The 24,469-nt window shown below is 46.8% G+C and overlaps 1 protein-coding gene across 2 annotated transcripts in view; it reads left to right on the forward strand.

Annotated features, from left to right (window-relative positions):
* Positions 1-23,318, forward strand: part of LOC143514525 (protein diaphanous homolog 1-like) — a 39,182-nt gene extending 15,864 nt beyond the window's left edge. Inside the window, exons 1-11 of one of the 2 annotated variants that reach the window (XM_077005819.1) lie at positions 2,385-2,517; positions 4,654-4,749; positions 4,997-5,091; positions 5,201-5,302; positions 5,756-5,995; positions 6,144-6,273; positions 6,670-6,793; positions 7,343-7,508; positions 8,044-8,185; positions 11,734-11,823; positions 20,984-23,318. In XM_077005819.1, coding sequence (XP_076861934.1) covers positions 2,400-2,517; positions 4,654-4,749; positions 4,997-5,091; positions 5,201-5,302; positions 5,756-5,995; positions 6,144-6,273; positions 6,670-6,793; positions 7,343-7,508; positions 8,044-8,185; positions 11,734-11,823; positions 20,984-21,171 — 1,491 coding nt within the window. In that variant the 5' untranslated portion in view covers positions 2,385-2,399 and the 3' untranslated portion in view covers positions 21,172-23,318. Of the gene's footprint in view, positions 1-2,384; positions 2,518-4,653; positions 4,750-4,996; positions 5,092-5,200; positions 5,303-5,755; positions 5,996-6,143; positions 6,274-6,669; positions 6,794-7,342; positions 7,509-8,043; positions 8,186-11,733; positions 11,824-20,983 lie in introns of those variants that run through there. The other variant, XM_077005820.1, reaches the window with a different exon arrangement.
* Positions 23,319-24,469: the final 1,151 nt, after the last annotated feature.

The raw sequence follows: 24,469 nt of genomic DNA on the forward strand, positions 1-24,469 counted from the left end.
AAATCAATCAAATGCACAAATATAAATGTGATTACTTTAGTATTACATCTTTTAGACTAAAAGCTGCATATAGATTTGAGAGACCTATTCAAAGACCAAATTTACATATACAGTTTAAGGACTCAATCTCATTTTTACATTGTGTTTTTAGATATAAACTATCTTTACACACTAGTTGAATTTCACTTAAAGCAGTAACAGTTCACATCCACCAGGGGTGTGCAAGTGAGCAGCTTCCAGACCCCTCCCCTAAGCCGGCCCCTTAGCTCTACCACTCCCCTTTCCTGTCTCAGCCCCTCCCCCCTCCTCATCTTTCTCATACCACACCCTGCCATCTGGCCCTGAGTCATCCCCCCCTTCACCCTCCCTTCCTCCCTCCATTTTCTCTCCTTCCTTTCAGAACAAAAACAGAATGAAAGGGCTCTTTCAGCTCCGAGGTTTACCCCCAGCAACTACAGCTGTGGAAACTCCCCGAAAACACACATGCGCGCACACGTGCGTGTCTGGGGACTCGGAAGTGAGCGTTCGGGCATTTAAACTTTAAAGGACTGTGGTCTCGTGTCCGATGCAGAAAAAGACCAACACAATCTCAGCATCTGCCTTTCTCTCCCTCCCCCTCCTCTCGATGTCTCTCTTTGTTCCAACCTTTTCTTTTGAATCCTTTTTTTTCTGAATCCTCTGCGCTCCTGTGCTCACAAACTCCCACTCGAACTGTTGCTTTGTTTGGAACTGATAACTTTCGACTGTGTGTGTGTGTGTGTCTGTCTGTGTGTGTGTGTGTGTGTGTGTGTGTGTGTGTGTGTGTGTGTGTGTGTGTGTGTGTGTGAGAGAGAGAGATATTAAGAACTGGCTCAAGGACAGCGTGTTCAGCAGGGGGAGTATCATCTCTGTGCTTAGGAGAACCATTCTTTTAGTTTGATGTGGAAACCTGTCTGCTTGCCCCACTCTTTGTGACTACAGTATGTAGCATTAGACCTCCTGAATGCTCAGACCTTTTAAAAGTATGAAAACTTTCTGAAGCGTTCTACGTTACGCTGCAGTTGCACTGCCTGGCCACTAGAGGTGCTAGTACTCCATCAAAGTTTAATTTCTGTACAACAGTAGGGGCTGTCATCTGAAAGCTTTTAGAGTAAAAATAACTTCAACCCACACTCCCTTCAACAAGAGAGGGCAAGAGAAGAATAAAAAGCTCGCCTTTGTGTCGGTCTTTCAGAATGAAGCTGTGTGTAGCTTGCTGATCAAAGTCCACTCAAACCCAGTTGTATGAACTTCAGCTATATATATATATATGTGTGTGTGTGTGTGTGTGTGTGTGTGTGTGTGTGTGTGTGTGTGTGTGTGTGTGTGTGTGTGTGTGACCCGTGTGTGATGGTCTTTCAGAGATTCTTTCCTTATATGGAGTTAAGTAAGAAAATGGATCTGTGTGTGTGTGTGGTGCAGTGTAGCTGCATCTAAGTTCATCCTTGCAGAGTTCTAAAAGAAGCAGACGGAAAGTTCGTGTTCAGCACTGAAGTAAAAAAATATGGAGCGGGAGAAGATCTAGTTTTCTTAGCCGATTCTTAATGCGCTGCAGAGAGAGGAGGAACTCTGAGAGTAATGGAGTCAGACAGCTGCACACATTCGTGTGTGTGTGGGGGGGGGGGGGGGGGGGGGGAGTAACTTTGCAGTCACCCTTATTCTCTGGGCCCCCTGGTAGCAGACAGCTGTTTATTGAGGCAGGGGGCAGGAAGGGGGGGTTGTTGGTGGGGTTAGTGGGGGTTCAGGGGGAAATTCCATATCCCTGGAACAATAGAGGCAGCAGGTATCATAAATGAATACAATAACTGAAGCCTGGTAGCTGTTCTCTGTTTTCTCTCTTACTCTCTCTCTCACACACACACACCATAATAAAACCCAGCTGTAAAGTTTTTTTCTGCTAAATTCATAATGGCCACCAGAGGTGCCATTGCTTTATAAATGGGAAATATTGTGTGTTTGTGTGCATGTATTTGTGTGTGTGGTGGCAGGCAGCAGCCATTTTGAACTCAGATCCCATTTTGGGCATCAACAGTATTAATCTGATTTATCTTTTTCCTGCTCACTCACTAAATAAACGGAATCAAATGTCTAATGCTGTCGAAGGCACATCTGTGTTCTGCTCCAGGATTAAAATCAGGACCGATCACGAATCCAAAGATGAACCCAAATGCACTGCTGCATTTTGTTATTAATGGTTTTTCATTTCTCACTTTCTCACCTCTGTTTGTTATTGAGAAATGTGTGTGTGTGTGTGTGTGTGTCAGAGGGAGTTTGCATTTTCTTTGAGTCTCATGCATTTTTTCTGTCTTTGGTGTTTTATGTAGAAATTCACACTACATGTCTTTTTCTGAAGTTCTTGTACCTCATCAGTGGTCAGTGTGATGGAGACACTGGCCTCTCCCTGCCTGCCTGTCGTACTGTCCGTGGTCCCTGTTCCAGACTCTCTGCATACCGGCCTGTTCAAACCTCTGCTCAGACCTCAGGCAGAGAGCATTCTGGGTAAATGAGCAGTGTGGGCCTGTGGGTAGTGCGGTTCTGGCTCTGGCACTTCTCTGCTGCTCAAGAGTCCCTCGGCTTTAAGTTAGTGTGGACCTCCACACACACACACACACACACACACACACACACGTGTGTGTGTGTGTGTGTGTATTATAGAAATGAGACACATTTCTTGAAATACAGGCCAGAAGAGTCAGAATCAAAGAAGTAGGGAGTGAGAGGGGGAGAGAGAGGGGAGCTTGTATATAGATAGGAGTGCCAAGAAAAACAAAGGCTCTCAGTTCCATTCAGTGAGTCAGACGCGATCCACAGCCCCCTCATTAGGGAGCAAGGGAGGATCGGACAGACGGTGTGAGGGAAGACTGGCCAGGGCTTCATTAGACTGAAACACGTCATACAGAAACACAGTCATGTAAACAAACACATTTGTGACATATTTGAAGTTGAACAATCATCATCTGACTTTGCCATAGAGGACAATGTGCGTGGCTTTGTTAAGCAATATTGGTTGAGTGTCTAATATGGATGAAGTCTGAGTGTGTGTTACTGTTCTTGTTTCTCTCTTTGTCTTTCTGTGTCTGTCCATCTTGTCTCCCTTTGTCTGAGTGCTTCCATATGCTGGTGTAATTCAATATTCCATGTAACACATGGTGGGGGAGGGGTGAAGAAAATGGAGTGAGATCAGGAAGGCCATGACTGGGTGGAGGAGAGGAGAGACTGAAGAAGACTGACCATGTTTTCCTCACTGAGTGAGAGAGGGGTGACGTAGAAAAGGATGAAAGGATGAGCAGATGGCAGAGGCAGAATGGAGAGGGTGTGGAAGGGTATGGGGGCAAAAAGAAGAATAATGGGGGGCAGGGGGACTGGCAGTGGGGTAGTAACTGGAGACCATCACTCGCACCTCTTAGCCCCACTGGGAGAGGAGGTGTTGGCACTACAGAAATCTGATCTGTGGAAGTCAAAGGGAAGGTTGTGTGCGCGTGTGTGTGTGTGTGTGTGTGTGTGTGTGTGTGTGTGTGTGTGTGTGTGTGTACATGTTCAGTGAAGCATGTGAAGTAATTGTGTACATGTGCATGCAAACGCACCATTTGGAAGTGTGTGTGGGCTGAGTGGCGAGGGGTTGTGTGTGTGTGTGTGTGTGTGTGTGTGTGTGTGTGTGTGTGTGTGTGTGTGTGTGTGTGTACACATACGTACTAGTTTCTCTTGGTGGGCATGCTTTGTATGCCTCTCCTCAATAGATCACCTCACATCCCCCTCTGTCTGATCATCATCTCAATAGATCACCTCACATCCCTCTCTGTCTGATCATCATCTCAATAGATCACCTCACATCCCCCTCTGTCTGATCATCATCTCAATAGATCACCTCACATCCCCCTCTGTCTGATCATCATCTCAATAGATCACCTCACATCCCCCTCTGTCTGATCATCTCCTCAGTAGATCACCTCACATCCCCCCTCTGTCTGATCATCTCCTCAGTAGATCACCTCACATCCCCCCTCTGTCTGATCATCTCCTCAGTAGATCACCTCACATCCCCCCTCTGTCTGATCATCTCCTCAGTAGATCACCTCACATCCCCCCTCTGTCTGATCATCTCCTCAGTAGATCACCTCACATCCCCCCTCTGTCTGATCATCTCCTCAGTAGATCACCTCACATCCCCCTCTGTCTGATCATCTCCTCAGTAGATCACCTCACATCCCCCTCTGTCTGATCATCTCCTCAGTAGACCACCTCACATCCCCCTCTGTCTGATCATCATCTCAGTAGATCACCTCACATCCCCCTCTGTCTGATCATCATCTCAGTAGACCACCTCACATCCCCCTCTGTCTGATCATCATCTCAGTAGACCACCTCACATCCCCCCTCTGTCTGATCATCATCTCAGTAGATCACCTCATATCCCCCTCTGTCTGATCATCATCTCAGTAGATCACCTCACATCCCCCTCTGTCTGATCATCATCTCAGTAGACCACCTCACATCCCCCCTCTGTCTGATCATCATCTCAGTAGACCACCTCACATCCCCCCTCTGTCTGATCATCATCTCAGTAGACCACCTCACATCTGCATCTCTCACAAACGGCTCTCTCCCTCATGTTCTCTTTCCTTCCATCATATGTAGCCATAAAAGACCAGGAGAAAGGGGATGAAAAGGCAGCTCAGAAGAAGAAGGTGAAGGAGTTGAAGGTTCTCGACTCCAAAACTTCCCAGAACCTCTGTGAGTTCAGGCTCATGACCTTTGATCTGTCAGCTTCCTGCTGATGAGCAGTGCTGTGGGCCATAGAGATGGGCCCTAGCAACGAGCCGACACCGTACCTGCTGTTATTTAAATTTCACTGTAATTAATCGAGCTGGAGCTTTACAAGAAACTGCTACTGGTTTGTCTGATTTTGTGTGTGTGTGTGTGTGTGTGTGTGTGTGTGTGTGTGTGTGTGTGTGTGTGTGTGTGTGTGTGTGTGGAGCAGCTATCTTCCTGGGGTCAAACAGACTGCCGTATGAGGAGATCAAAAATGTGATTCTAGAAGTTAACGAGAAGGTGCTCACTGAAAACATGGTGCAGGTGGGTGTGCATGTTTGTTTGGTACTTTGCCAGTGCTTCACATATGCAGTAAGATCTCATTTGTATCTGATCATGAGTGTGTGTGTGTGTGTGTGTGTGTGTGTTTCAGAGTTTGCTGAAGTTGTTGCCTGAGCAGGAACAGTTGAGTGTATTATTAGAGCTGAAGGATGAGTATGATGACCTTGCAGAGTCAGAACAGTTTGGAGTAGTGGTGGGTACACACACACACACACACACACGTCTCTGTGTTTCATTTTTGGTTCAATGCCAAATACCTGCAAGTCATTTTTCACTGTTGCATTCTCTTCATTGTATGTTTTGCATTTTCATTCAGACAATAATTCAAATATTGCCCATCTAATTAAGTCACAGAATGTTGGCGCTGAACCTAGTGAGTAATACAGGTGTCAGGAGACCTTTGTGCTGCCTTCAGGAGAGTTCCCACTAAGTGAAGCTGGAAGGAATGAGCTGACGTGTGTACGTGTGTGTGTGTGTGTGTACGTGTGTGTGTGTGTGTGTGTGTACGTGTGTACGTGTGTGTGTGTGTACGTGTGTACGTGTGTGTGTGTGTGTACGTGTGTGTGTGTGTGTACGTGTGTGTGTGTGTGTGTGTGTGTGTGTGTGTGTGTGTGTGTGTGTGTACGTGTGGTCTCTGCTCCTCCAGATCAGTTCAGTGAAGAGACTGAAGCCCCGCCTCACCGCCATCCTGTTCCGCCTGCAGTTTGACGAGCAGGTCAACAACGTGAAGCCAGACATCGTTGCCGTGACGGCAGCGTGCGAGGAGCTGAGCCAGAGCGAGAACTTTGCCAACCTCCTGCAGATCATCCTGCTGATGGGCAACTTCATGAACGCAGGATCCCGCAACGCCAATGCATTCGGTTTCAGCATCAGCTACCTGTGCAAGGTGTCTCTCTCTTACACGCACGCACGCGCGCACACACACACACAGCCTTGTGTGTGTATGCATGATGCAGTATACTACAGCGAATGTACCTATTGCTTAATGGTTGTTTATAGAGGCATTAACACCCCCCCCCCCCCCTTTACTGCAGCTACGGGATACTAAGTCAGCAGATCAGAAGCAGACTCTCCTGCACTTCCTGGCAGACCTGTGTCAGGAGAAGTACCCTGAAGTCATGCACTTCACTGATGAGCTCATCCACCTGGAGAAGGCCAGCCGAGGTGCACACACACACACACACACACACACACACACACACACACACACACACACACACACTCATACTTCACTGATGAGCTCATTACCTGGAGAAGGCCAGCCAAGGTGTCTCCTTCCCTCAGCCTGCAGCACTCCAAAACTCAAGAGGAACACACACACACACACACACTCGTACACACACACACTCGTACACACTCATACACAGTCTTCTGGCACTCATGCTTATACATGATTAAAGCACTAAGTAGCACCATGCACATAAATCATACATGTAAAGATCTGTCATAGAACCATGCCAAGGACACCGCAAATAACAAAGAAAACAATATCGCCGTAACTGTGTAGTCTTCTGTCTTTTCAGAGGAATGGAATAAGTCAGCATCTCTGTTTCTTTGCAGTGTCTGCAGAGACCCTGCAGAAAAATCTGGACCAAATGGGGAAGCAGATCAAGAGTCTGGAGAAGGACATAGAGACGTTCCCTCCGCCCCAGAACGACAAGGACAAGTTTGTGGAGAAGATGACCATATCCTTCCCCTGACTGCCAGCACGGCAGGCCTCTGTGTCTGTTTCCGCTGTGTCCGTGTTTTGTGAATGAGTGCAGTGACACCTGAACACCAGGACGTTTCCCCTGGACACACCAGTCATTGTGACGTCACGTCCTGCTGGGTGACTGAGCGGACGTCCGCTGTGTGAATGACAGGAACCTTCTAGTATATGTTTTGAAGCGGCTTTTGTGATTGTTCAGTGTCTGTAGTTTCATTTGAGAGAATAATTATTTCAGGATGACTTATTTAAATCAAAGCACATTAACAGATGTAGGAAAGCTTTTTTTTTTGCCTATTTTGGCTTATTTATTATTATTGTTTGCCTTTTATCCCTCCTATTAAAAATTATTCCTATTGACTAGATAGCTATCAGGTTGATGAATAAAGGCATGTTGTAGAAGTTGACTGCTGTCCAGTATAGTGTGTAGTGTCACTGACCTCTGTCCAGCGTGGCGTCACTGACCTCTGTCCAGTGTAGTGAAGTGTAGGTGGTGCTTGGCCCTTGTTTGTTCTTTAACTTGGCCTACAGTTTTGTGGCGAGCGCACAAGAGCAGTTTGAGAAGCTGGAGTTGATGCACAGCAATATGAACAAGCAGTACGAAGACCTGGCCAAGTACCTGGTCTTTGACATCAAGAAGATGACCCCCGAGGAGCTGTTCGGTGACCTTAACAACTTCAGGAACATGTTCCAGGTAAGGTCGTAGGTCACCGTTGACCAACTCTTATGAGCCCAGTATGACATTTATGGTTCTGATTGTTCTTCCAGGTTTGTACAGTTCTGAGCTGTAACGCTTCCTCTGCAGATGTAGATATTGACATTCCTGAGCTAAGTGTAGTTTGGTTGCAGTTCTGAAATACAGTTTTTGCAATATCGGATGTTGATATATGTGGATATCCTGTTGTTGGCCGTCAGACGAAACAAACAAAGTCTTTGCTGCTGCACCTGTATACACAGACTGACCTTCAATCGCAGTGTGTATGTGGGAGAGAGACAACGCCAGCGTGTGGTTGGGCCATTCTGTCTGTCTGGGGTGTTTAGAGTATTAAACGCAGACATCCACTCCCTTCTTTTCCCTATAAAACATCCACACACACACACGCACCAAAGCAAAGTAAAATGAGCACATTCTAGGGCATAGACAAGAAGACTTTCAGTGAAGAAATGTGAAAAAGTTCTTTGTTTTTTGGTACGGTTGCATATTTGTGTGTGTGTGTGGTCCGTTACAGCAAGCTGTGATTGAGAATCAGAAGCGTAAGGAGTCGGAGGAGAAGATGCGCAAGGCCAAGCTGGCACGGGAGAAGGCGGAGAAGGAGAAGGAGGAGCGTCAGAAGAGGACCAACGCGGGCCAGATCCTCAACATCAACGACGGTATGACCCACCAGCCCTGCTGCGTCTGCATGACGCTGGAGAAGGGGGAGACCTCTGGGAATGTGTGTGAGTCTGGAGCTCTGGTGTAGTTCTCACCATTCACCACTGGAGGCAGTCATAGTCCATGAAATCTCAGTAGGAGAGTCGTGTGTGTGTGTGTGTGTGTGTGTGTGTGTGTGTGTGTGTGTGTGTGTGTGTGTGTGTGTGTGTGTGTGTGTGTGTGTGGGGAAGAAGATGGAGTAACGCATGGATCAAGTGGTGTATAAGGGTCTGTTTCTGCTCTGGAATGTCCTTCTGGCTCATGGAAGTAAGGATGGTGGGAGTGAAAACAGGAGAAAACCTCCATCAGACACACACACACACACACACACACACACACACACACACTCACTCCTGTCTGAGCTGCTAGTGCCCTTGTTTCCACAGCTCTTACAGGCTGCTTACTCTCTACTAAGCTAACAGTACACGAACACACACACACACACATCTGCTAAATGAAAAATATTTTGCATTCAAATATGTTTTGTGTTCGCACACCTTTTAATAGATGAAAAATCAAATGGTTTTCACCTGCACGCACGCACACACACGTACATACATACACATACATACACACACATACATACATACACACACAAACACACACATGTGTATTCAAAACTGCTGACCTAGTTTTAGTTCTCTCTTCACTTTTGGCTGCAGCAAGTCTCTAAGGAGTCCCTAATTCCACAGCCATTTCATTACTCTTGCTGTGTGTGTGTGTATTTGTGTTTGTGCATATGTCTGTGCGTGCCTGTGCGTGTGTCTAGGAATGCATGAGTGTGTGTGTGTGTGTCTGATTGTGTGTGTGCCTGTATGAGAGAATGTTTTTTGCTCCTAATCCCTTTTCCATAACTGCTGCTGTGCTCAGGCGTGGGAACACACACCCCCACGTCCACCACATACACCCAACATTACTTTGTTCATAGTTGCTTCCAACTGCAGGAGGCAAGATTTACATACAGGTGTCAGATTTGCATATATGAGTCTAGAAAAACATGCCAGCTAAGCATAGTTCAGGTAAACAGTTTATACTTCTTTCTTTGTCAATGTGAGATCTTTTGCATAAACTCACATACCACATAAGAATAGAGTCCGCACAAAAGCCATAGTGCGTGTCCGCCTGCTTCTGCCTGACATCCCCATCGAGGGTCATGACCTTGCCTCGTTATTTCTGGGAGCAGGCACCACGTTTTAGGGTCCTCCTGTGACCCGTGGAATGAGAGGAAGTGGAAGTGTAGCGTGAGATGGTTCCTCCACAGTCCAGAGCTCCTGTCAGACGTGTGCTACCGTCACTGTTCTCCAGGGGGCCCCGCTGCCCCCGACGGGCCCTAAATCAGCAGGTTTACGGGGGACGGGGAGGAGACGGTGGCATTCCTACACACGGGAGACACGAGGCAGTGAGGATGTGCTGGTGCACACGCAACATCTGTTTCTCATCTGTGATTCAGCGTCTGCTTCGCTGATGCGCACACACACACACTGAGAAACCCCCGAATCAATCATTGGTAGTCAGTCTTCGAGGCACTTCACCCCCTGACCATTAGGGGTCAGTGTTGTGTGAAGAAAGGGGAAGAGTGCTGGTAACTGTGTGTGTGCATGTAGATGGGGGATGGACAAAAGGGTCTTATGCAAAGAGGAGACAGATGTCCTGATAGGATTGAAGTGCTTTGACCTCATGTTCTCTCACACACACACACTTGTTGTCCAGTTGGGACTTGTTTATCACAATAGCTCAGTGCTGTGTGGTGTATATCTCATATGAATGTGCTAGTGGAGTACCAGAGTAGAGCACTGCTGCCCATCACTGTTGGCACCGAGAAGTCCTGTAACCTCCATAGGGGCCGCTAGAGTTACACAAACAGCAGCATTTTTCTTTGTGGATATGTTCACCTCATGACCACTGGGGGTGCTAGATTCTAACAGATCTGAAGCAGAGCTGGCGTTTGAGTCATGCCCCCCCAGTCCCAGGAGCCTAATGGTGATTAGCATGCTGTGTTGTTCCACAAGCAGCTCGGTGGCTCTAAACTCTGGTCTGTGCTAAGAAGCCCCATGTGTGTATACAGACTACCAGAGAGACAAACAATGAGGATTATCTGCCTACATCAGGACTTGTGAATTTCACCACAACAACAACATTAATAATAATAGTTATTATAATAGTTATTAACAACAATAACAGTTTTATGAAGTATTCATGAATAATTAACTGCAGTAGAGCTCTAACTCATCCTGAACACAGGCGGTGTTTTTACAGAGGAGACACACTCCTGCTTTAAGCTCGGTAACATTGCCTGTGTGATGCGCTTCGTGTATTTTTAGAGGCTCCTGTGTGTGTTTGTAGTGCTGTCATGCAATTTCACATAGAATACTAATGGTGTGTGTGTGTGTGTGTGTGTGTGTGTGTGTGTGTGTGTGTGTGTGTGTGTGTGTGTGTGTGTGTGTGTGTGTGTGTGTGCGTGCGCGGAGCTAGCTGTGAGCTGTTAACCGCTCCACTCTAAACGTCTGAGCAATGTAAACGATGCAGTTTGTATGAGAAGCCTCTAGGTGGCATGTGTGGACTTCGAGAAGTGTGTGTGTGTGTGTGTGTGTGTGTGTGTGTGTGTGTGTGTGTGTGTGTGTGTGTGTGTGCCTTTGTGTGTGTGAATGGATCCCCTTTTACATGGTCTGACAGCTCAAACTTGGAGCCATCTGGCATCAGCCTTACAAGGGATTTTTGCGTGTGTGTGTGTATGTGCGCGCGTGTGTGTGAGAGAGAATATATGCTTCATACTGTTGGGGGGAGCATAGCAGGCTGTGATGTGCCAGTGGGGCAGTTGGGGGCAGTTTGAGGCTGTCCTGCTCTATTGTGAGTATGGCTTATTATGTGTGTGTTAGTGGGGGGGGTGAGGGACACTAAACCTATTACCCCTTTCTGTTCAAAGAGAATGTAATCAAAACCATCTCACTACCACTGCCACAACACAGCCATTTCCTCCCGTCTCTCTCTCTCTCACACACACACACACACACACACACACACACACACACACACACACACACACACACACACACACACACACACACACACACACACACACCACACACAGAGCTCGGTCTTGCATACATGTGCATGTGTGTGTGCTTGTGAATGGGTCAGTGCCTGACTGGATTAATGAATGACGTGTCAGTAAGACTGGTGTCTTCCTCTGTGTCATAACATCCATCACACTCTGATCTAGAGAACAGCTGCTTCACCTCCATTCACTCTCCAAGCAGGAGGTTTCAGCTCTTAATACACCACAGCCAAAAGTAGATTTTCAGGGCTCGATCCATTTTGTACTAGAGGAGTGTGTTGCTTTTTATGGCTAAAGAAACTTTTTTTTGTGTGTGTACATACACAACATGAAGAGTTTGCTTTCTCTCTCTCTCTCTCTCTCTCTCTCTCTCTCTCTCTCTCTCTCTCTCTCTCTCTCTCTCTCTCTCTCTCTCTCTCTCTCTCTCTCTCTCTCTCTCTCTCTCTCTCTCAGATGGTGATGAGACCGGTATCATGGATGACCTGTTGGAGGCACTGCAGTCTGGAGCTGCTTTTAGGAGGAAGAGGGGACCGCGGCAAGCAGGTAAAACGTCCACACACACTAACACACACACACCTCTGAACCTGTACACACCCCGTCCCAGTAACCAGGCTAAGATCATATTGTTCTCGCACAGTAATATGGTTTAACAGTAAATAATGTCTGCAGAAGCTTCTCATTTTTGATCTGTTTAATGTGTGTACTTTCATATCATAAACACACGTGTGCACACAGGAATGAACGTGCGTTCGTGCGCACTACATCACAACCTTCCCAGGTTGTCCGTGCTGTCTGTGTGAAACACGGTGTAAGCGTGTCTATGTGACTGAGGATTATAGCAGGATGAGGCTCATTTTCACCCCTGCCGGGGGCCGTACAGGCTGCAGGACGTGTTGGAGCACTTCAAAAGCCCAGCAGCACATGGGGCGTTGGGCCCGTGTGCCCTGTTCACCCCCCCCTCACTCTCACAGGGGCAGTTAGCCCCTCTAAACCTTCATCTGGCGGGCTGATGCATCACTGTCATGCTCCACTGGTGCCCGCTACTTGTCTACAGAGCAGGTAGATCAAGGCTTCTGGACGAGTGTCTGCCGAGTCCTGCTAATGAGCCCGACGGCACCACAGCTGGGCGGCTAGGAGCGGATCTCCTGTGGCACCAGCTCCAGGCTGTAGGCCTGGTCTCTTGGGCATTCACTACCATCAGTTTTCTTTATGCACTTTGTGTATTTAGTCAGCATATGAATAACTTGACAATTGAGACAATTGGGAGTCCAAATGAGTGTTAACTTGCACACACGTACAAACTGACTAATGTAACTTGCACTGATTCAGGAATTCTTTTAGAATTAAGTGTGTGTGTGTGTGTGTGTGTGTGTGTGTGTGTGTGTGTGTGTGTGTGTGTGTGTGTGTGTGTGTGTGTGTGTGTGTGTGTGTGTGTGTGTGTGTGTGTGTGTGAAGGGATCCCTGGGTGAATGAATCCAGATGTGCAGCACACACTCTTCTAGCTTCCGGTTCCCGCTCTTTTGCGTTCTTCTCAAATTCCTTCCCTCCCTTGTGCCTCTCTGTGCGGGGCAGCTGCTTTACAGGGATCCTCACACACACATGCAGGCATTTCAAGGAGAGAGAGAGAGAGTGGAGAAGGGAGGGAGGTATAAGGAGAGAGGGAGAGAGAGGGAGAGAGAGTGGAGAAGGGAGGGAGGTATAAGGAGGGAGAGAGAGAGAGGGAGAGAGAGTGGAGAAGGGAGGGAGGTATAAGGAGGGAGAGAGAGAGAGAGTGGAGAAGGGAGGGAGGTATAAGGAGGGAGAGGGAGAGAGAGTGGAGAGAGAGTGGAGAAGGGAGGGAGGTATAAGGAGAGAGGGAGAGAGAGGGAGAGAGAGTGGAGAAGGGAGGGAGGTATAAGGAGAGAGGGAGAGAGAGTGGAGAAGGGAGGGAGGTATAAGGAGGGAGGGAGAGAGAGTGGAGAAGGGAGGGAGGTATAAGGAGGGAGAGGGAGAGAGAGTGGAGAGAGAGTGGAGAAGGGAGGGAGGTATAAGGAGAGAGGGAGAGAGAGGGAGAGAGAGTGGAGAAGGGAGGGAGGTATAAGGAGAGAGGGAGAGAGAGTGGAGAAGGGAGGGAGGTATAAGGAGGGAGGGAGAGAGAGTGGAGAAGGGAGGGAGGTATAAGGAGGGAGAGAGAGAGAGAGGGAGAGAGAGTGGAGAAGGGAGGGAGGTAAAAGGAGGGAGAGAGAGAGTGGAGAAGGGAGGGAGGTATAAGGAGGGAGAGAGAGAGAGAGAGAGAGAGGGAGAGAGAGTGGAGAAGGGAGGGAGGTAAAAGGAGGGAGAGAGAGTGGAGAAGGGAGGGAGGTATAAGGAGGGAGAGAGAGTGGAGAAGGGAGGGAGGTATAAGGAGGGAGAGAGAGAGAGAGAGTGGAGAAGGGAGGGAGGTATAAGGAGGGAGAGAGAGAGAGAGAGAGAGAGAGGGAGAGAGAGTGGAGAAGGGAGGGAGGTAAAAGGAGGGAGAGGGAGAGAGAGTGGAGAAGGGAGGGAGGTATAAGGAGGGAGGGAGAGAGGGAGAGAGAGTGGAGAAGGGAGGGAGGTAAAAGGAGAGCGAGGGAGAGAGAGTGGAGAAGGGAGGGAGGTATAAGGAGGGAGAGAGAGAGAGTGGAGAAGGGAGGGAGGTATAAGGAGGGAGGGAGAGAGAGAGGAGAAGGGAGGGAGGTATAAGGAGGGAGGGGGAGAGAGAGAGAGTGGAGAAGGGAGGGAGGTATAAGGAGGGAGGGAGAGAGGGAGAGAGAGTGGAGAAGGGAGGGAGGTAAAAGGAGAGCGAGGGAGAGAGAGTGGAGAAGGGAGGGAGGTATAAGGAGGGAGAGAGAGAGAGAGGGAGTGGAGAAGGGAGGGAGGTAAAAGGAGGGAGAGGGAGAGAGAGTGGAGAAGGGAGGGAGGTATAAGGAGAGGGAGAGATAGAGAGAGATAGAGAGAGGGAGAGAGGTATAAGGAGGGAGAGAGAGAGAGGGAGAGAGAGTGGAGAAGGAAGGAGAGCAAGGGATGAGGAAATGAGGACAGGGTGCAGGGGTAGGTCATTTCCGTGTCGGGCCTAACTCCACGCGGTGGTGTCGGAGGTGAACGTGTGGGTGCGATTAGCCCACAGGAGCTGAGACTGCCGTCGTCAGTGGGCATTACACTGGAGCTGCACTGTATTGTGAAAGATGTTTTCAGGAAGGCTCATTCATATGAGGCCCTGCTACATTTCACTGTCTGTCTCTTCCCCCTCCTCTCCCCCCATCTCTCTCTTTCTCTCTTTTTCTTTCTCTCTCCTTACCCTTTTTTAAAGTAATTTACTTTAGTGTGTGTGTGTGTAACAGTGAGTCATACTTAACCTCGTATTTTTAGCCTCTGTGAGGAAGGTGGTGAGCTGAACATTCTCCTCTCTGGAGCACCCAGCTTCTCTGACTCATTTGACGATATGTTACCTAAAACACACTCCATATTCCATATTTTACACACACACCCTAACCACTTAGACCAAGATGTGTAGCATAACAAGCACCCCAGTGAACCCCACCCTGCATCATGATTTTCACAATTGGCCACAGTTTCTCTCATGCCTGCTACACCCACAATGAGAGACACACACCCAAACACTCACTGTTGTGGGCGCTGTACATCGTGGGTGAACAGACTGCAGGCATGCAGACTGGAGGCAGCAGCCCATGACCTTTAACCCCTCCCTTCTGACCCAGTATAATGACTCATCAACCAATCAAAAGGGAAGCTCAAATATATCGAGCAGCTGCTGAGGTGCTGACTTGTGGGCAAGAACGCCTGAGTGCGAACACACACACACACACACACACACACACACACACACCACTATCACTGATGTCCAACGTCTTATTCTCATTAACAGTATGTGAATAGTCAGCAAGTATGCAGAATGAATTTGATTTGACACTTATATATACTTTTGAGATATATATATATATATAACACATAAAAGTGGCTGTCCCTAAAAAGACAGGGAGGAGCCTGTGTTGTGTGGCTATCAGTTTTCTGCCTGTGTCTGTGGTCAGCTGCTTCTGCGTGGTCGGTAGACTGGCGTCTGTTCCGTCCTTCTGCGACACTTAAGACTTGTGAGAGGTCTGACCCCGGACCTCCTCCCGCCTGTGTGGGGGGCCACGTGTGCTCTGCACTTATTCTGATCGTTAATACATACACACATCTGCCAGGTCATGACCTGCCTTGCAAAGACCCTGACACACTCCTAGTACCAATGACCAGACACACACACACACACACACACACACACACACACACACACACACACACACACACCCCGCATCACAAAAGATTCTCACTCACTCACACTGTGGGTGATTGAGATGCTCCACCACCAAACCCTTTGAATGAATAAGACCTCGATGGACACTTCACAAAGCATTCACTTTCTTGCTCTCTCTTATAGACACACACACACACACACACACACCACCCCCACCCGCACACACCCTGTCAAAAGTCAAGACAGACTGCCTCCACAATGGTGGGCCAGCACACATCACTCCAATGAGGCGACGCTATAAATACATACGCGCAGCTAAAGAATGCAGTGAAAACCTCAGGGCTCCACACGCCCCTCTTACCCAACTGCCCCGCCACACGCCCCTCTTACCCAACTGCCCCGCCACACGCCCCTCTTACCCAACTGCCCCGCCACACACCCTCATACCCAACTGCCCCGCCACACGCCCCTCATACCCAACTGCCCCGCCACACGCCCCTCATACCCAACTGCCCCGCCACACGCCCCTCATACCCAACTGCCCCGCCACACGCCCCTCATACCCAACTGCCCCGCCACACGCCCCTCATACCCAACTGCCCCGCCACACGCCCCTCATACCCAACTGCCCCGCCACACGCCCCTCATACCCAACTGCCCCGCCACACGCCCCTCTTACCCAACTGCCCCGCCACACGCCCCTCTTACCCAACTGCCCCGCCACACGCCCCTCTTACCCAACTGCCCCGCCACACGCCCCTCTTACCCAACTGCCCCGCCACACGCCCCTCTTACCCAACTGCCCCGCCACACGCCCCTCTTACCCAACTGCCCCGCCACACGCCCCTCTTACCCAACTGCCCCGCCACACGCCCCTCTTACCCAACTGCCCCGCCACACGCCCCTCTTACCCAACTGCCCCGCCACACGCCCCTCTTACCCAACTGCCCCGCCACACACCCTCCCCCCACCCCCTCTCTCCAGCTCAGACAGCAGCAGCTCAGCCTGCTTACTCACAGTACAGGAGCGAGAGGGGGAGAATGAAGGGAGGGGTGCAGGCTGGTGTTTTTTTTTGCTGCCTCTTGGGGGCGCTGTTTAGCTCACGTCATCCTGACATTGCTGCAACGCATTGCTGATGTCCTTGTCTCATATTTATGCTCTTATGTAACTCCCAGTTATCAGACAGGGAGGCCTTTTTTCTTTTCTGTGTGGCTTCTTTTAAAATTTTATCTTTTTTAATAATATAATAATGTGCATGATGGTCTGAGCAATTCAGCAAATTGTGATTTTTAAAAAGATATAAAATGTATGTTTATAGATTATCAAAGTACATTTAAAAGTTAAAAAATTCAGATGAGAGTTTTATAGTGTATCTAAAGAGAATCTTTGAACCTTCTTTCACACTGCAGCCTGCACTCACACCACCCCTGAGTCTGGTGGACACTAGCAGTGACACTGGGGCTTTCTCTTCTGTCAAAGTGTACAGATCCTCACTCCACCTCTGGTTTCTTGGTGCTTTTTAAAAAGGCAGTGCGAATTCGGTAGTTGCGAGTCCAGGAGCAGAACAGTGTGATTGGTTGAGAGCGTGATTGGTTGAGAGCGTGATTGGTTGAGAGCGTGATTGGTTGAGAGCGTGATTGGTTGAGAGCGTGATTGGTTGAGAGCGTGATTGGTTGAGAGCGTGATTGGTTGAGAGCGTGATTGGTTGAGAGCGTGATTGGTTTAGAGCGTGATTGGTTGAGAGCGTGATTGGTTATCCAGAAAGGCAAAGGTACAGCAGCAAGTCAAAGGGCTTCACATGGACCTGGAAGAAGAAAGCTTACATCCCCAGATCCATTACCTCGGAGAGGTTTTTACAAAAATGTGACAACCAATTTATTAAATGTATTGAAAATTAGAGATAAAGGTTTAATTACAATATGATATAAAAATATAAAATGAAAATAGAAAATAGATTAAATTAAGAATTTAGAGGAATAGAAATGCACTGTAGTGCTTCTAGAGCGGAAAAAAAGTACAAGCAGGAAAGATGAAATTAGGGTGCTAATTAAACCCCACACCTCCCACTTATCTCTCATTAACGCCCATACAGGAAGCCACCGTGGATGTGGGCCATTGCCATGGATACAGGCCACGCAGGAATAGTGTCTTGAAACATCCCGGTATGGGATGTAGGCGATTTTGTTAACAGAGTTCTACGGTTAAGGCCATGTTCAAACACTCCTTGCTCTCCTTATCCCAGTTTACGTTGGACACCTGCTCGGCCACACGTGTGTGTGCACGCCTGTGTGTGTGTGTGTGTGTGCTCATGCTGTATGGCTTTGAGTCCTGGAGTGTTAGTTACAGGTGTTATTTGTTGAGTGCACCATGTGGCTTTGTGATATCGGTGGCAGTTTGGGTGTGCTCTTGAGGAGAAGCCAACCGGCCCTTGAACTTCCTCAATGTCTCCCTTTGCATGGGTTTGTTTTGCTTGCTTGCTTTGCATGTATGAAAACAGAACATTAGACTTCGTATGATGCAGTAGTAAATGTCTACACACATCAGATGTGTCGCCTACAGGCAAACGGGGCTCACCATTTTAAAATGAACTGCTTCAACAAATGTATTACGCTCATTGTATTTTTGTACAAATTTGTATGTCTAAGAAGAGCAAAATGACCCCTGTGCTTACACTAACTCACTAAAGAGAGCAAAATTACACCCGTGCTTACACTAACTCACTAAAGAGAGTAAAATGTCCCTCATCTTGCCCATTTAGGTTATCCTAAAATGTCTCCCATGAACCAAATGTTTATGCCAAACAAATACTTCAAAACATAGCAGCCTGCAGTAAAGGGTCCTGAAGTTTAGCTGCATTATTGTCAGTGCTGTGTACAGGTTACTGAAGTTTAGCTGCATTATTGTCAGTGCTGTGTACAGGTTACTGAAGTTTAGCTGCATTATTGTCAGTGCTGTGTACAGGTTACTGAAGTTTAGCTGCATTATTGTCAGTGCTGTGTACAGGTTACTGAAGTTTAGCTGCATTATTGTCAGTGCTGTGTACAGGTTACTGAAGTTTAGCTCCATTATTGTCAGTGCTGTGTACAGGTTACTGAAGTTTAGCTGCATTATTGTCAGTGCTGTGTACAGGTTACTGAAGTTTAGCTGCATTATTGTCAGTGCTGTGTACAGGTTACTGAAGTTTAGCTCCATTATTGTCAGTGCTGTGTACAGGTTACTGAAGTTTAGCTCCATTATTGTCAGTGCTGTGTACAGGTTACTGAAGTTTAGCTCCATTATTGTCAGTGCTGTGTACAGGTTACTGAAGTTTAGCTCCATTATTGTCAGTGCTGTGTACAGGTTACTGAAGTTTAGCTCCATTATTGTCAGTGCTGTGTACAGGTTACTGAAGTTTAGCTCCATTATTGTCAGTGCTGTGTACAGGTTACTGAAGTTTAGCTCCATTATTGTCAGTGCTGTGTACAGGTTACTGAAGTTTAGCTCCATTATTGTCAGTGCTGTGTACAGGTTACTGAAGTTTAGCTCCATTATTGTCAGTGCTGTGTACAGGTTACTGAAGTTTAGCTCCATTATTGTCAGTGCTGTGTACAGGTTACTGAAGTTTAGCTCCATTATTGTCAGTGCTGTGTACAGGTTACTGAAGTTTAGCTCCATTATTGTCAGTGCTGTGTACAGGTTACTGAAGTTTAGCTCCATTATTGTCAGTGCTGTGTACAGGTTACTGAAGTTTAGCTCCATTATTGTCAGTGCTGTGTACAGGTTACTGAAGTTTAGCTCCATTATTGTCAGTGCTGTGTACAGGTTACTGAAGTTTAGCTCCATTATTGTCAGTGCTGTGTACAGGTTACTGAAGTTTAGCTCCATTATTGTCAGTGCTGTGTACAGGTTACTGAAGTTTAGCTCCATTATTGTCAGTGCTGTGTACAGGTTACTGAAGTTTAGCTCCATTATTGTCAGTGCTGTGTACAGGTTACTGAAGTTTAGCTCCATTATTGTCAGTGCTGTGTACAGGTTACTGAAGTTTAGCTCCATTATTGTCAGTGCTGTGTACAGGTTACTGAAGTTTAGCTCCATTATTGTCAGTGCTGTGTACAGGTTACTGAAGTTTAGCTCCATTATTGTCAGTGCTGTGTACAGGTTACTGAAGTTTAGCTCCATTATTGTCAGTGCTGTGTACAGGTTACTGAAGTTTAGCTCCATTATTGTCAGTGCTGTGTACAGGTTACTGAAGTTTAGCTCCATTATTGTCAGTGCTGTGTACAGGTTACTGAAGTTTAGCTCCATTATTGTCAGTGCTGTGTACAGGTTACTGAAGTTTAGCTCCATTATTGTCAGTGCTGTGTACAGGTTACTGAAGTTTAGCTCCATTATTGTCAGTGCTGTGTACAGGTTACTGAAGTTTAGCTCCATTATTGTCAGTGCTGTGTACAGGTTACTGAAGTTTAGCTCCATTATTGTCAGTGCTGTGTACAGGTTACTGAAGTTTAGCTCCATTATTGTCAGTGCTGTGTACAGGTTACTGAAGTTTAGCTCCATTATTGTCAGTGCTGTGTACAGGTTACTGAAGTTTAGCTCCATTATTGTCAGTGCTGTGTACAGGTTACTGAAGTTTAGCTCCATTATTGTCAGTGCTGTGTACAGGTTACTGAAGTTTAGCTCCATTATTGTCAGTGCTGTGTACAGGTTACTGAAGTTTAGCTCCATTATTGTCAGTGCTGTGTACAGGTTACTGAAGTTTAGCTCCATTATTGTCAGTGCTGTGTACAGGTTACTGAAGTTTAGCTCCATTATTGTCAGTGCTGTGTACAGGTTACTGAAGTTTAGCTCCATTATTGTCAGTGCTGTGTACAGGTTACTGAAGTTTAGCTCCATTATTGTCAGTGCTGTGTACAGGTTACTGAAGTTTAGCTCCATTATTGTCAGTGCTGTGTACAGGTTACTGAAGTTTAGCTCCATTATTGTCAGTGCTGTGTACAGGTTACTGAAGTTTAGCTCCATTATTGTCAGTGCTGTGTACAGGTTACTGAAGTTTAGCTCCATTATTGTCAGTGCTGTGTACAGGTTACTGAAGTTTAGCTCCATTATTGTCAGTGCTGTGTACAGGTTACTGAAGTTTAGCTGCATTATTGTCAGTGCTGTGTACAGGTTACTGAAGTTTAGCTCCATTATTGTCAGTGCTGTGTACAGGTTACTGAAGTTTAGCTGCATTATTGTCAGTGCTGTGTACAGGTTACTGAAGTTTAGCTCCATTATTGTCAGTGCTGTGTACAGGTTACTGAAGTTTAGCTCCATTATTGTCAGTGCTGTGTACAGGTTACTGAAGTTTAGCTCCATTATTGTCAGTGCTGTGTACAGGTTACTGAAGTTTAGCTGCATTATTGTCAGTGCTGTGTACAGGTTACTCTCTCACCTCTGTATGTGCCTCCTCTTTTTCTCTCGCTCTCTTAGCCAATCGGAGAGGAGCAGGCCATGCAGTGACGAACATTCTTGCCAAAGAACTGCTGCAAGAAGACACCCCATCCAGTGCCGCCTCCAAAAAGAAACGATTGGACACCGAAAGCAGGAAGGCGGAGCCAGTGGAAGACACGGGTTCACTGGAGGATCTCTTGGACAGTGCCCTTTCACGTTCAAGTTAGGACGTTATCCGTTCCTGCTGAAGGTGCCAGGAGTTTAAGCATACAGTGCTTGGGGTCTACAAATGAGGGCTGGGCTCTCTGACCCCTAGAGAACGTCTTCAGGGCATACCATTGGCCCCTGGAGAAAGTTTTCTGGGCATACCATTGGCCCCTTTCACAGATGAGCACTATAGGCCCCACCCACCCCACCACTGAGTTTCAGCACCCTTTCAACTTCTCACTCATTATGTCTGAAAGTAAAAAGGGAACAACCCAAAGATTGCTGTAAGTGTACGTAAACATTCTTGATGTGCCTGCTGCAATCATGCACTTGACCTTTTGTTGTTTTTCTTCCCCGTCTTCGTCATGTACACTTAGGGTTTGAGGTTTTCTTGGCTTTTAGAATAAGCTGTACCTACTGTGCAGAACAGTTTTTATGCAAAATGTTGGAAAATGGTTAGCTTTAGTGCCAACTGACTGATTAAAAAAACAGCGTCACAGGATCAAGTCACGGTCCAATAGGAATGTGCCTTGGGTGTGTTGGCGTTCTCTGACTGGCGTTCTCTGACTGATCGGTTTCTCTTCAGCTGGGTCTCTGTGTGTGCTTTTGGAGAATGAAGGTCTGGTACCTCATCCTGAGACGAGTTATAACATTTGTGTTTTCTGTTTTCTAAGTGGATTTTTCAAATCCTATGATAACATGTAATTTCTCATTATCACCACAGCAATGCTGTATGCACGTGTTTGAACATGTTTTCACAATGTCCTTCGCAATCACAATTGTTTGTATGTATGTATGTGTGTGTGTGTGTGCGTGCACGCGCGTGTGCGCACACACTAATGGGGCAGGCGCTGTTCTCTTTCGGCTTTCTTGTGCACTTGAATACTACTGGAGCAGATGCATCTGCTAAGTTTTATGAGGGTGTTACACCATTACTTGTACAACATGAACAGTTTCTCTTCTGTATGTGCACAGAAAGTTAAGGCTGTGTCCCGATCCGGCTGTCAGCACGTAACATAGCCGCAGTATCCAGATACTGGTCCTGTGGCCGGTCCAGAGACTGGTCCTGTGGCCGCTCTCTGCATCTCTCAGCTGCTCGGGCCAGACGGGCCCAGCACTCTGTTCACACCTTCTGCTCAGATGATGTTTGATGTTTCAGGCCCGCTGTTTCTGCTCCAGGGGAAGGTCTCTCTTCCCCTCGTCACTTCAACACATGAATACGTTTCAGAAAGGCAGACGGTTTTGGGCTGACGTTCTGAGTGGCTGCACTGAATGAATCAAAGCGCACATCTCTGTGCTTCTCGTCTGTGGCCTTTTACAACAGTACTGTATGGAGGCGTCTGAGGAAGATCTGGTGTGGTCTTTCCACACTGCCTGAACGGTTGAGCTTGTGTGAAGAGCACTTTGCCGTCAATTGACCTACGGACGGTCTGTGTATCTGCATGTTCTAGCTTGTTAAAGAGGTTTGGTTTCCCTTATGTGCCATTGCCATGAGCACACCTCTTGTGCATAAAGAGCTGTCCAGTGAGAGTGTTGAGAGATCATATATTTTCAGAAAGTTCAGAAACATCCATTAGGAAACCTTAGAAATAGGTCATGCTAGTTTCATCTCTTCCCCCATCTAGATGTTCAGCTCTGATCAAATTACTGATTCAGCCCTGTTGTCAAGAGCTTTGGACTTTGGTTATGGTTTATTCTTGGAAATTAAAGCCTCTGAGATTTAGGAGGCCTTGATTTTTTCCGGGCTAGATGTATTCATTTGGCTGGCCAGATTTTCAGAGCATTTTGGAAGCTGGTGGCCAGTTTGAACTGCTGATATCTGCTGCAGTCTGTGTGAAGACCTTGAGGAATCTTCACTAAAAACTGAACAGTCCTTTTCTAAGTTGTTCAATAAGCATAAGATTGATGTATGTGCTTTGGGGAAAATTACATCACTGGATAAGAAAAATACAAAAGGCTTTTGATTTTGTCTTTACTTTGTTCCCCTCCCCATTTTAAGGACAGTTTTCCAGTTTAAATTTTTTATTGTTGATCGTTTTATTGTAAGAATATTGTAATAAGAAGTACATTTGTGTTAATTCAATGTGAATATTGAATTATTAGATAAATGATTGCTTCCAACTCTGTTGATCCATAATCTTTGCCATTAAAATTTTTTTCAGTAGCATCTGGTTTTGGGTTATGTGTTTTGTGTGTGAAAGATGACGTGATGCTGTATTTGTGAGGGCCAAATGTGCAATGAAAATCTTGAGTCTCTTGATTTGATTTAATTTTAGGCCCTCATAATCCCAGAGGTTCTGCATAATAAATGTTACACAGCTTTCACACTACAACCAAGTGCCTCAACACCCAGGCACACTGGCTCCAGTGGCAGTTGTTTTGAACATTAGGTGAAGATAGGACAACAGCTGCACGGTGGAGTTCAACCCCTCTCTCCTCCCCTCTCTCCTCCCCTCTCCCATCTCTCTGAGCCCTGTCAGCACAGCAGAACTCCCATCTGTGTGTCTCCCTCTCTAGGGCTGTTTGTGACAGACAGGTACAATCTGTTGCTTCTGTCACCATCATTGCTTCACTTGGAGAGGAGTGAAGGTTTGGAAGTGTTAAGGAATGTTGGAATCCTGTGTTGCCATGTGGATCATTCCACTAAGATCGGTTAGACTCATCTTCATGCTGTGATTGTTGTAGCCACAGCAACATGTGCTAAACATATTTTGCTGGAACAGACACAAGGCTGTGTGGTTCTAGGCTAGAGTAGACCTCCCAGAGCATTATTCAGATGTATGTAAAGGAAATCAACCATATTGTGTTGGGACACTACAAATAAAAACATACTTTAAATCAAATGGACAAATAAAAGTAAGTAAGTAAAAGTCTTAAGGTTTTGATGTTTCTGTTACATTAAGGTCACAGCATCACAAGTTCAATCACTCTAATCTCACCATCCGTACCATCAGCTATAAGCTCCCCTTGCCTGAATGTGCATTTATGGGAGCGGTAATAATTAAATCCCCGATTTGTTTTTCACATTCACTGTGGTTTCATCTTTACATGTCGGGTGTTCAGATACTACTAAAATGCATAATATAATGTCAGTTATTCAGTGTTGGGATGCAACACCAATTTAAACACCAAATTATTCACATCACGTGAACCTGAGGGGGTAACAGAAACCAGCAGCTGAACCCCCAGGCACCGTCTCGTGCTCCACGGCCACCATTTTAGGAACATTGCTTGTTCAGTAACCCACAGCTACACTCTTGCTAATTCAGTATTCACTGTCAATTCATCACATCTCTGATCTAACTCTTTAAACTACCG

This window comes from Brachyhypopomus gauderio, chromosome 5 (assembly GCF_052324685.1).
Source record: "Brachyhypopomus gauderio isolate BG-103 chromosome 5, BGAUD_0.2, whole genome shotgun sequence".
Taxonomy (NCBI): domain Eukaryota; kingdom Metazoa; phylum Chordata; class Actinopteri; order Gymnotiformes; family Hypopomidae; genus Brachyhypopomus; species Brachyhypopomus gauderio.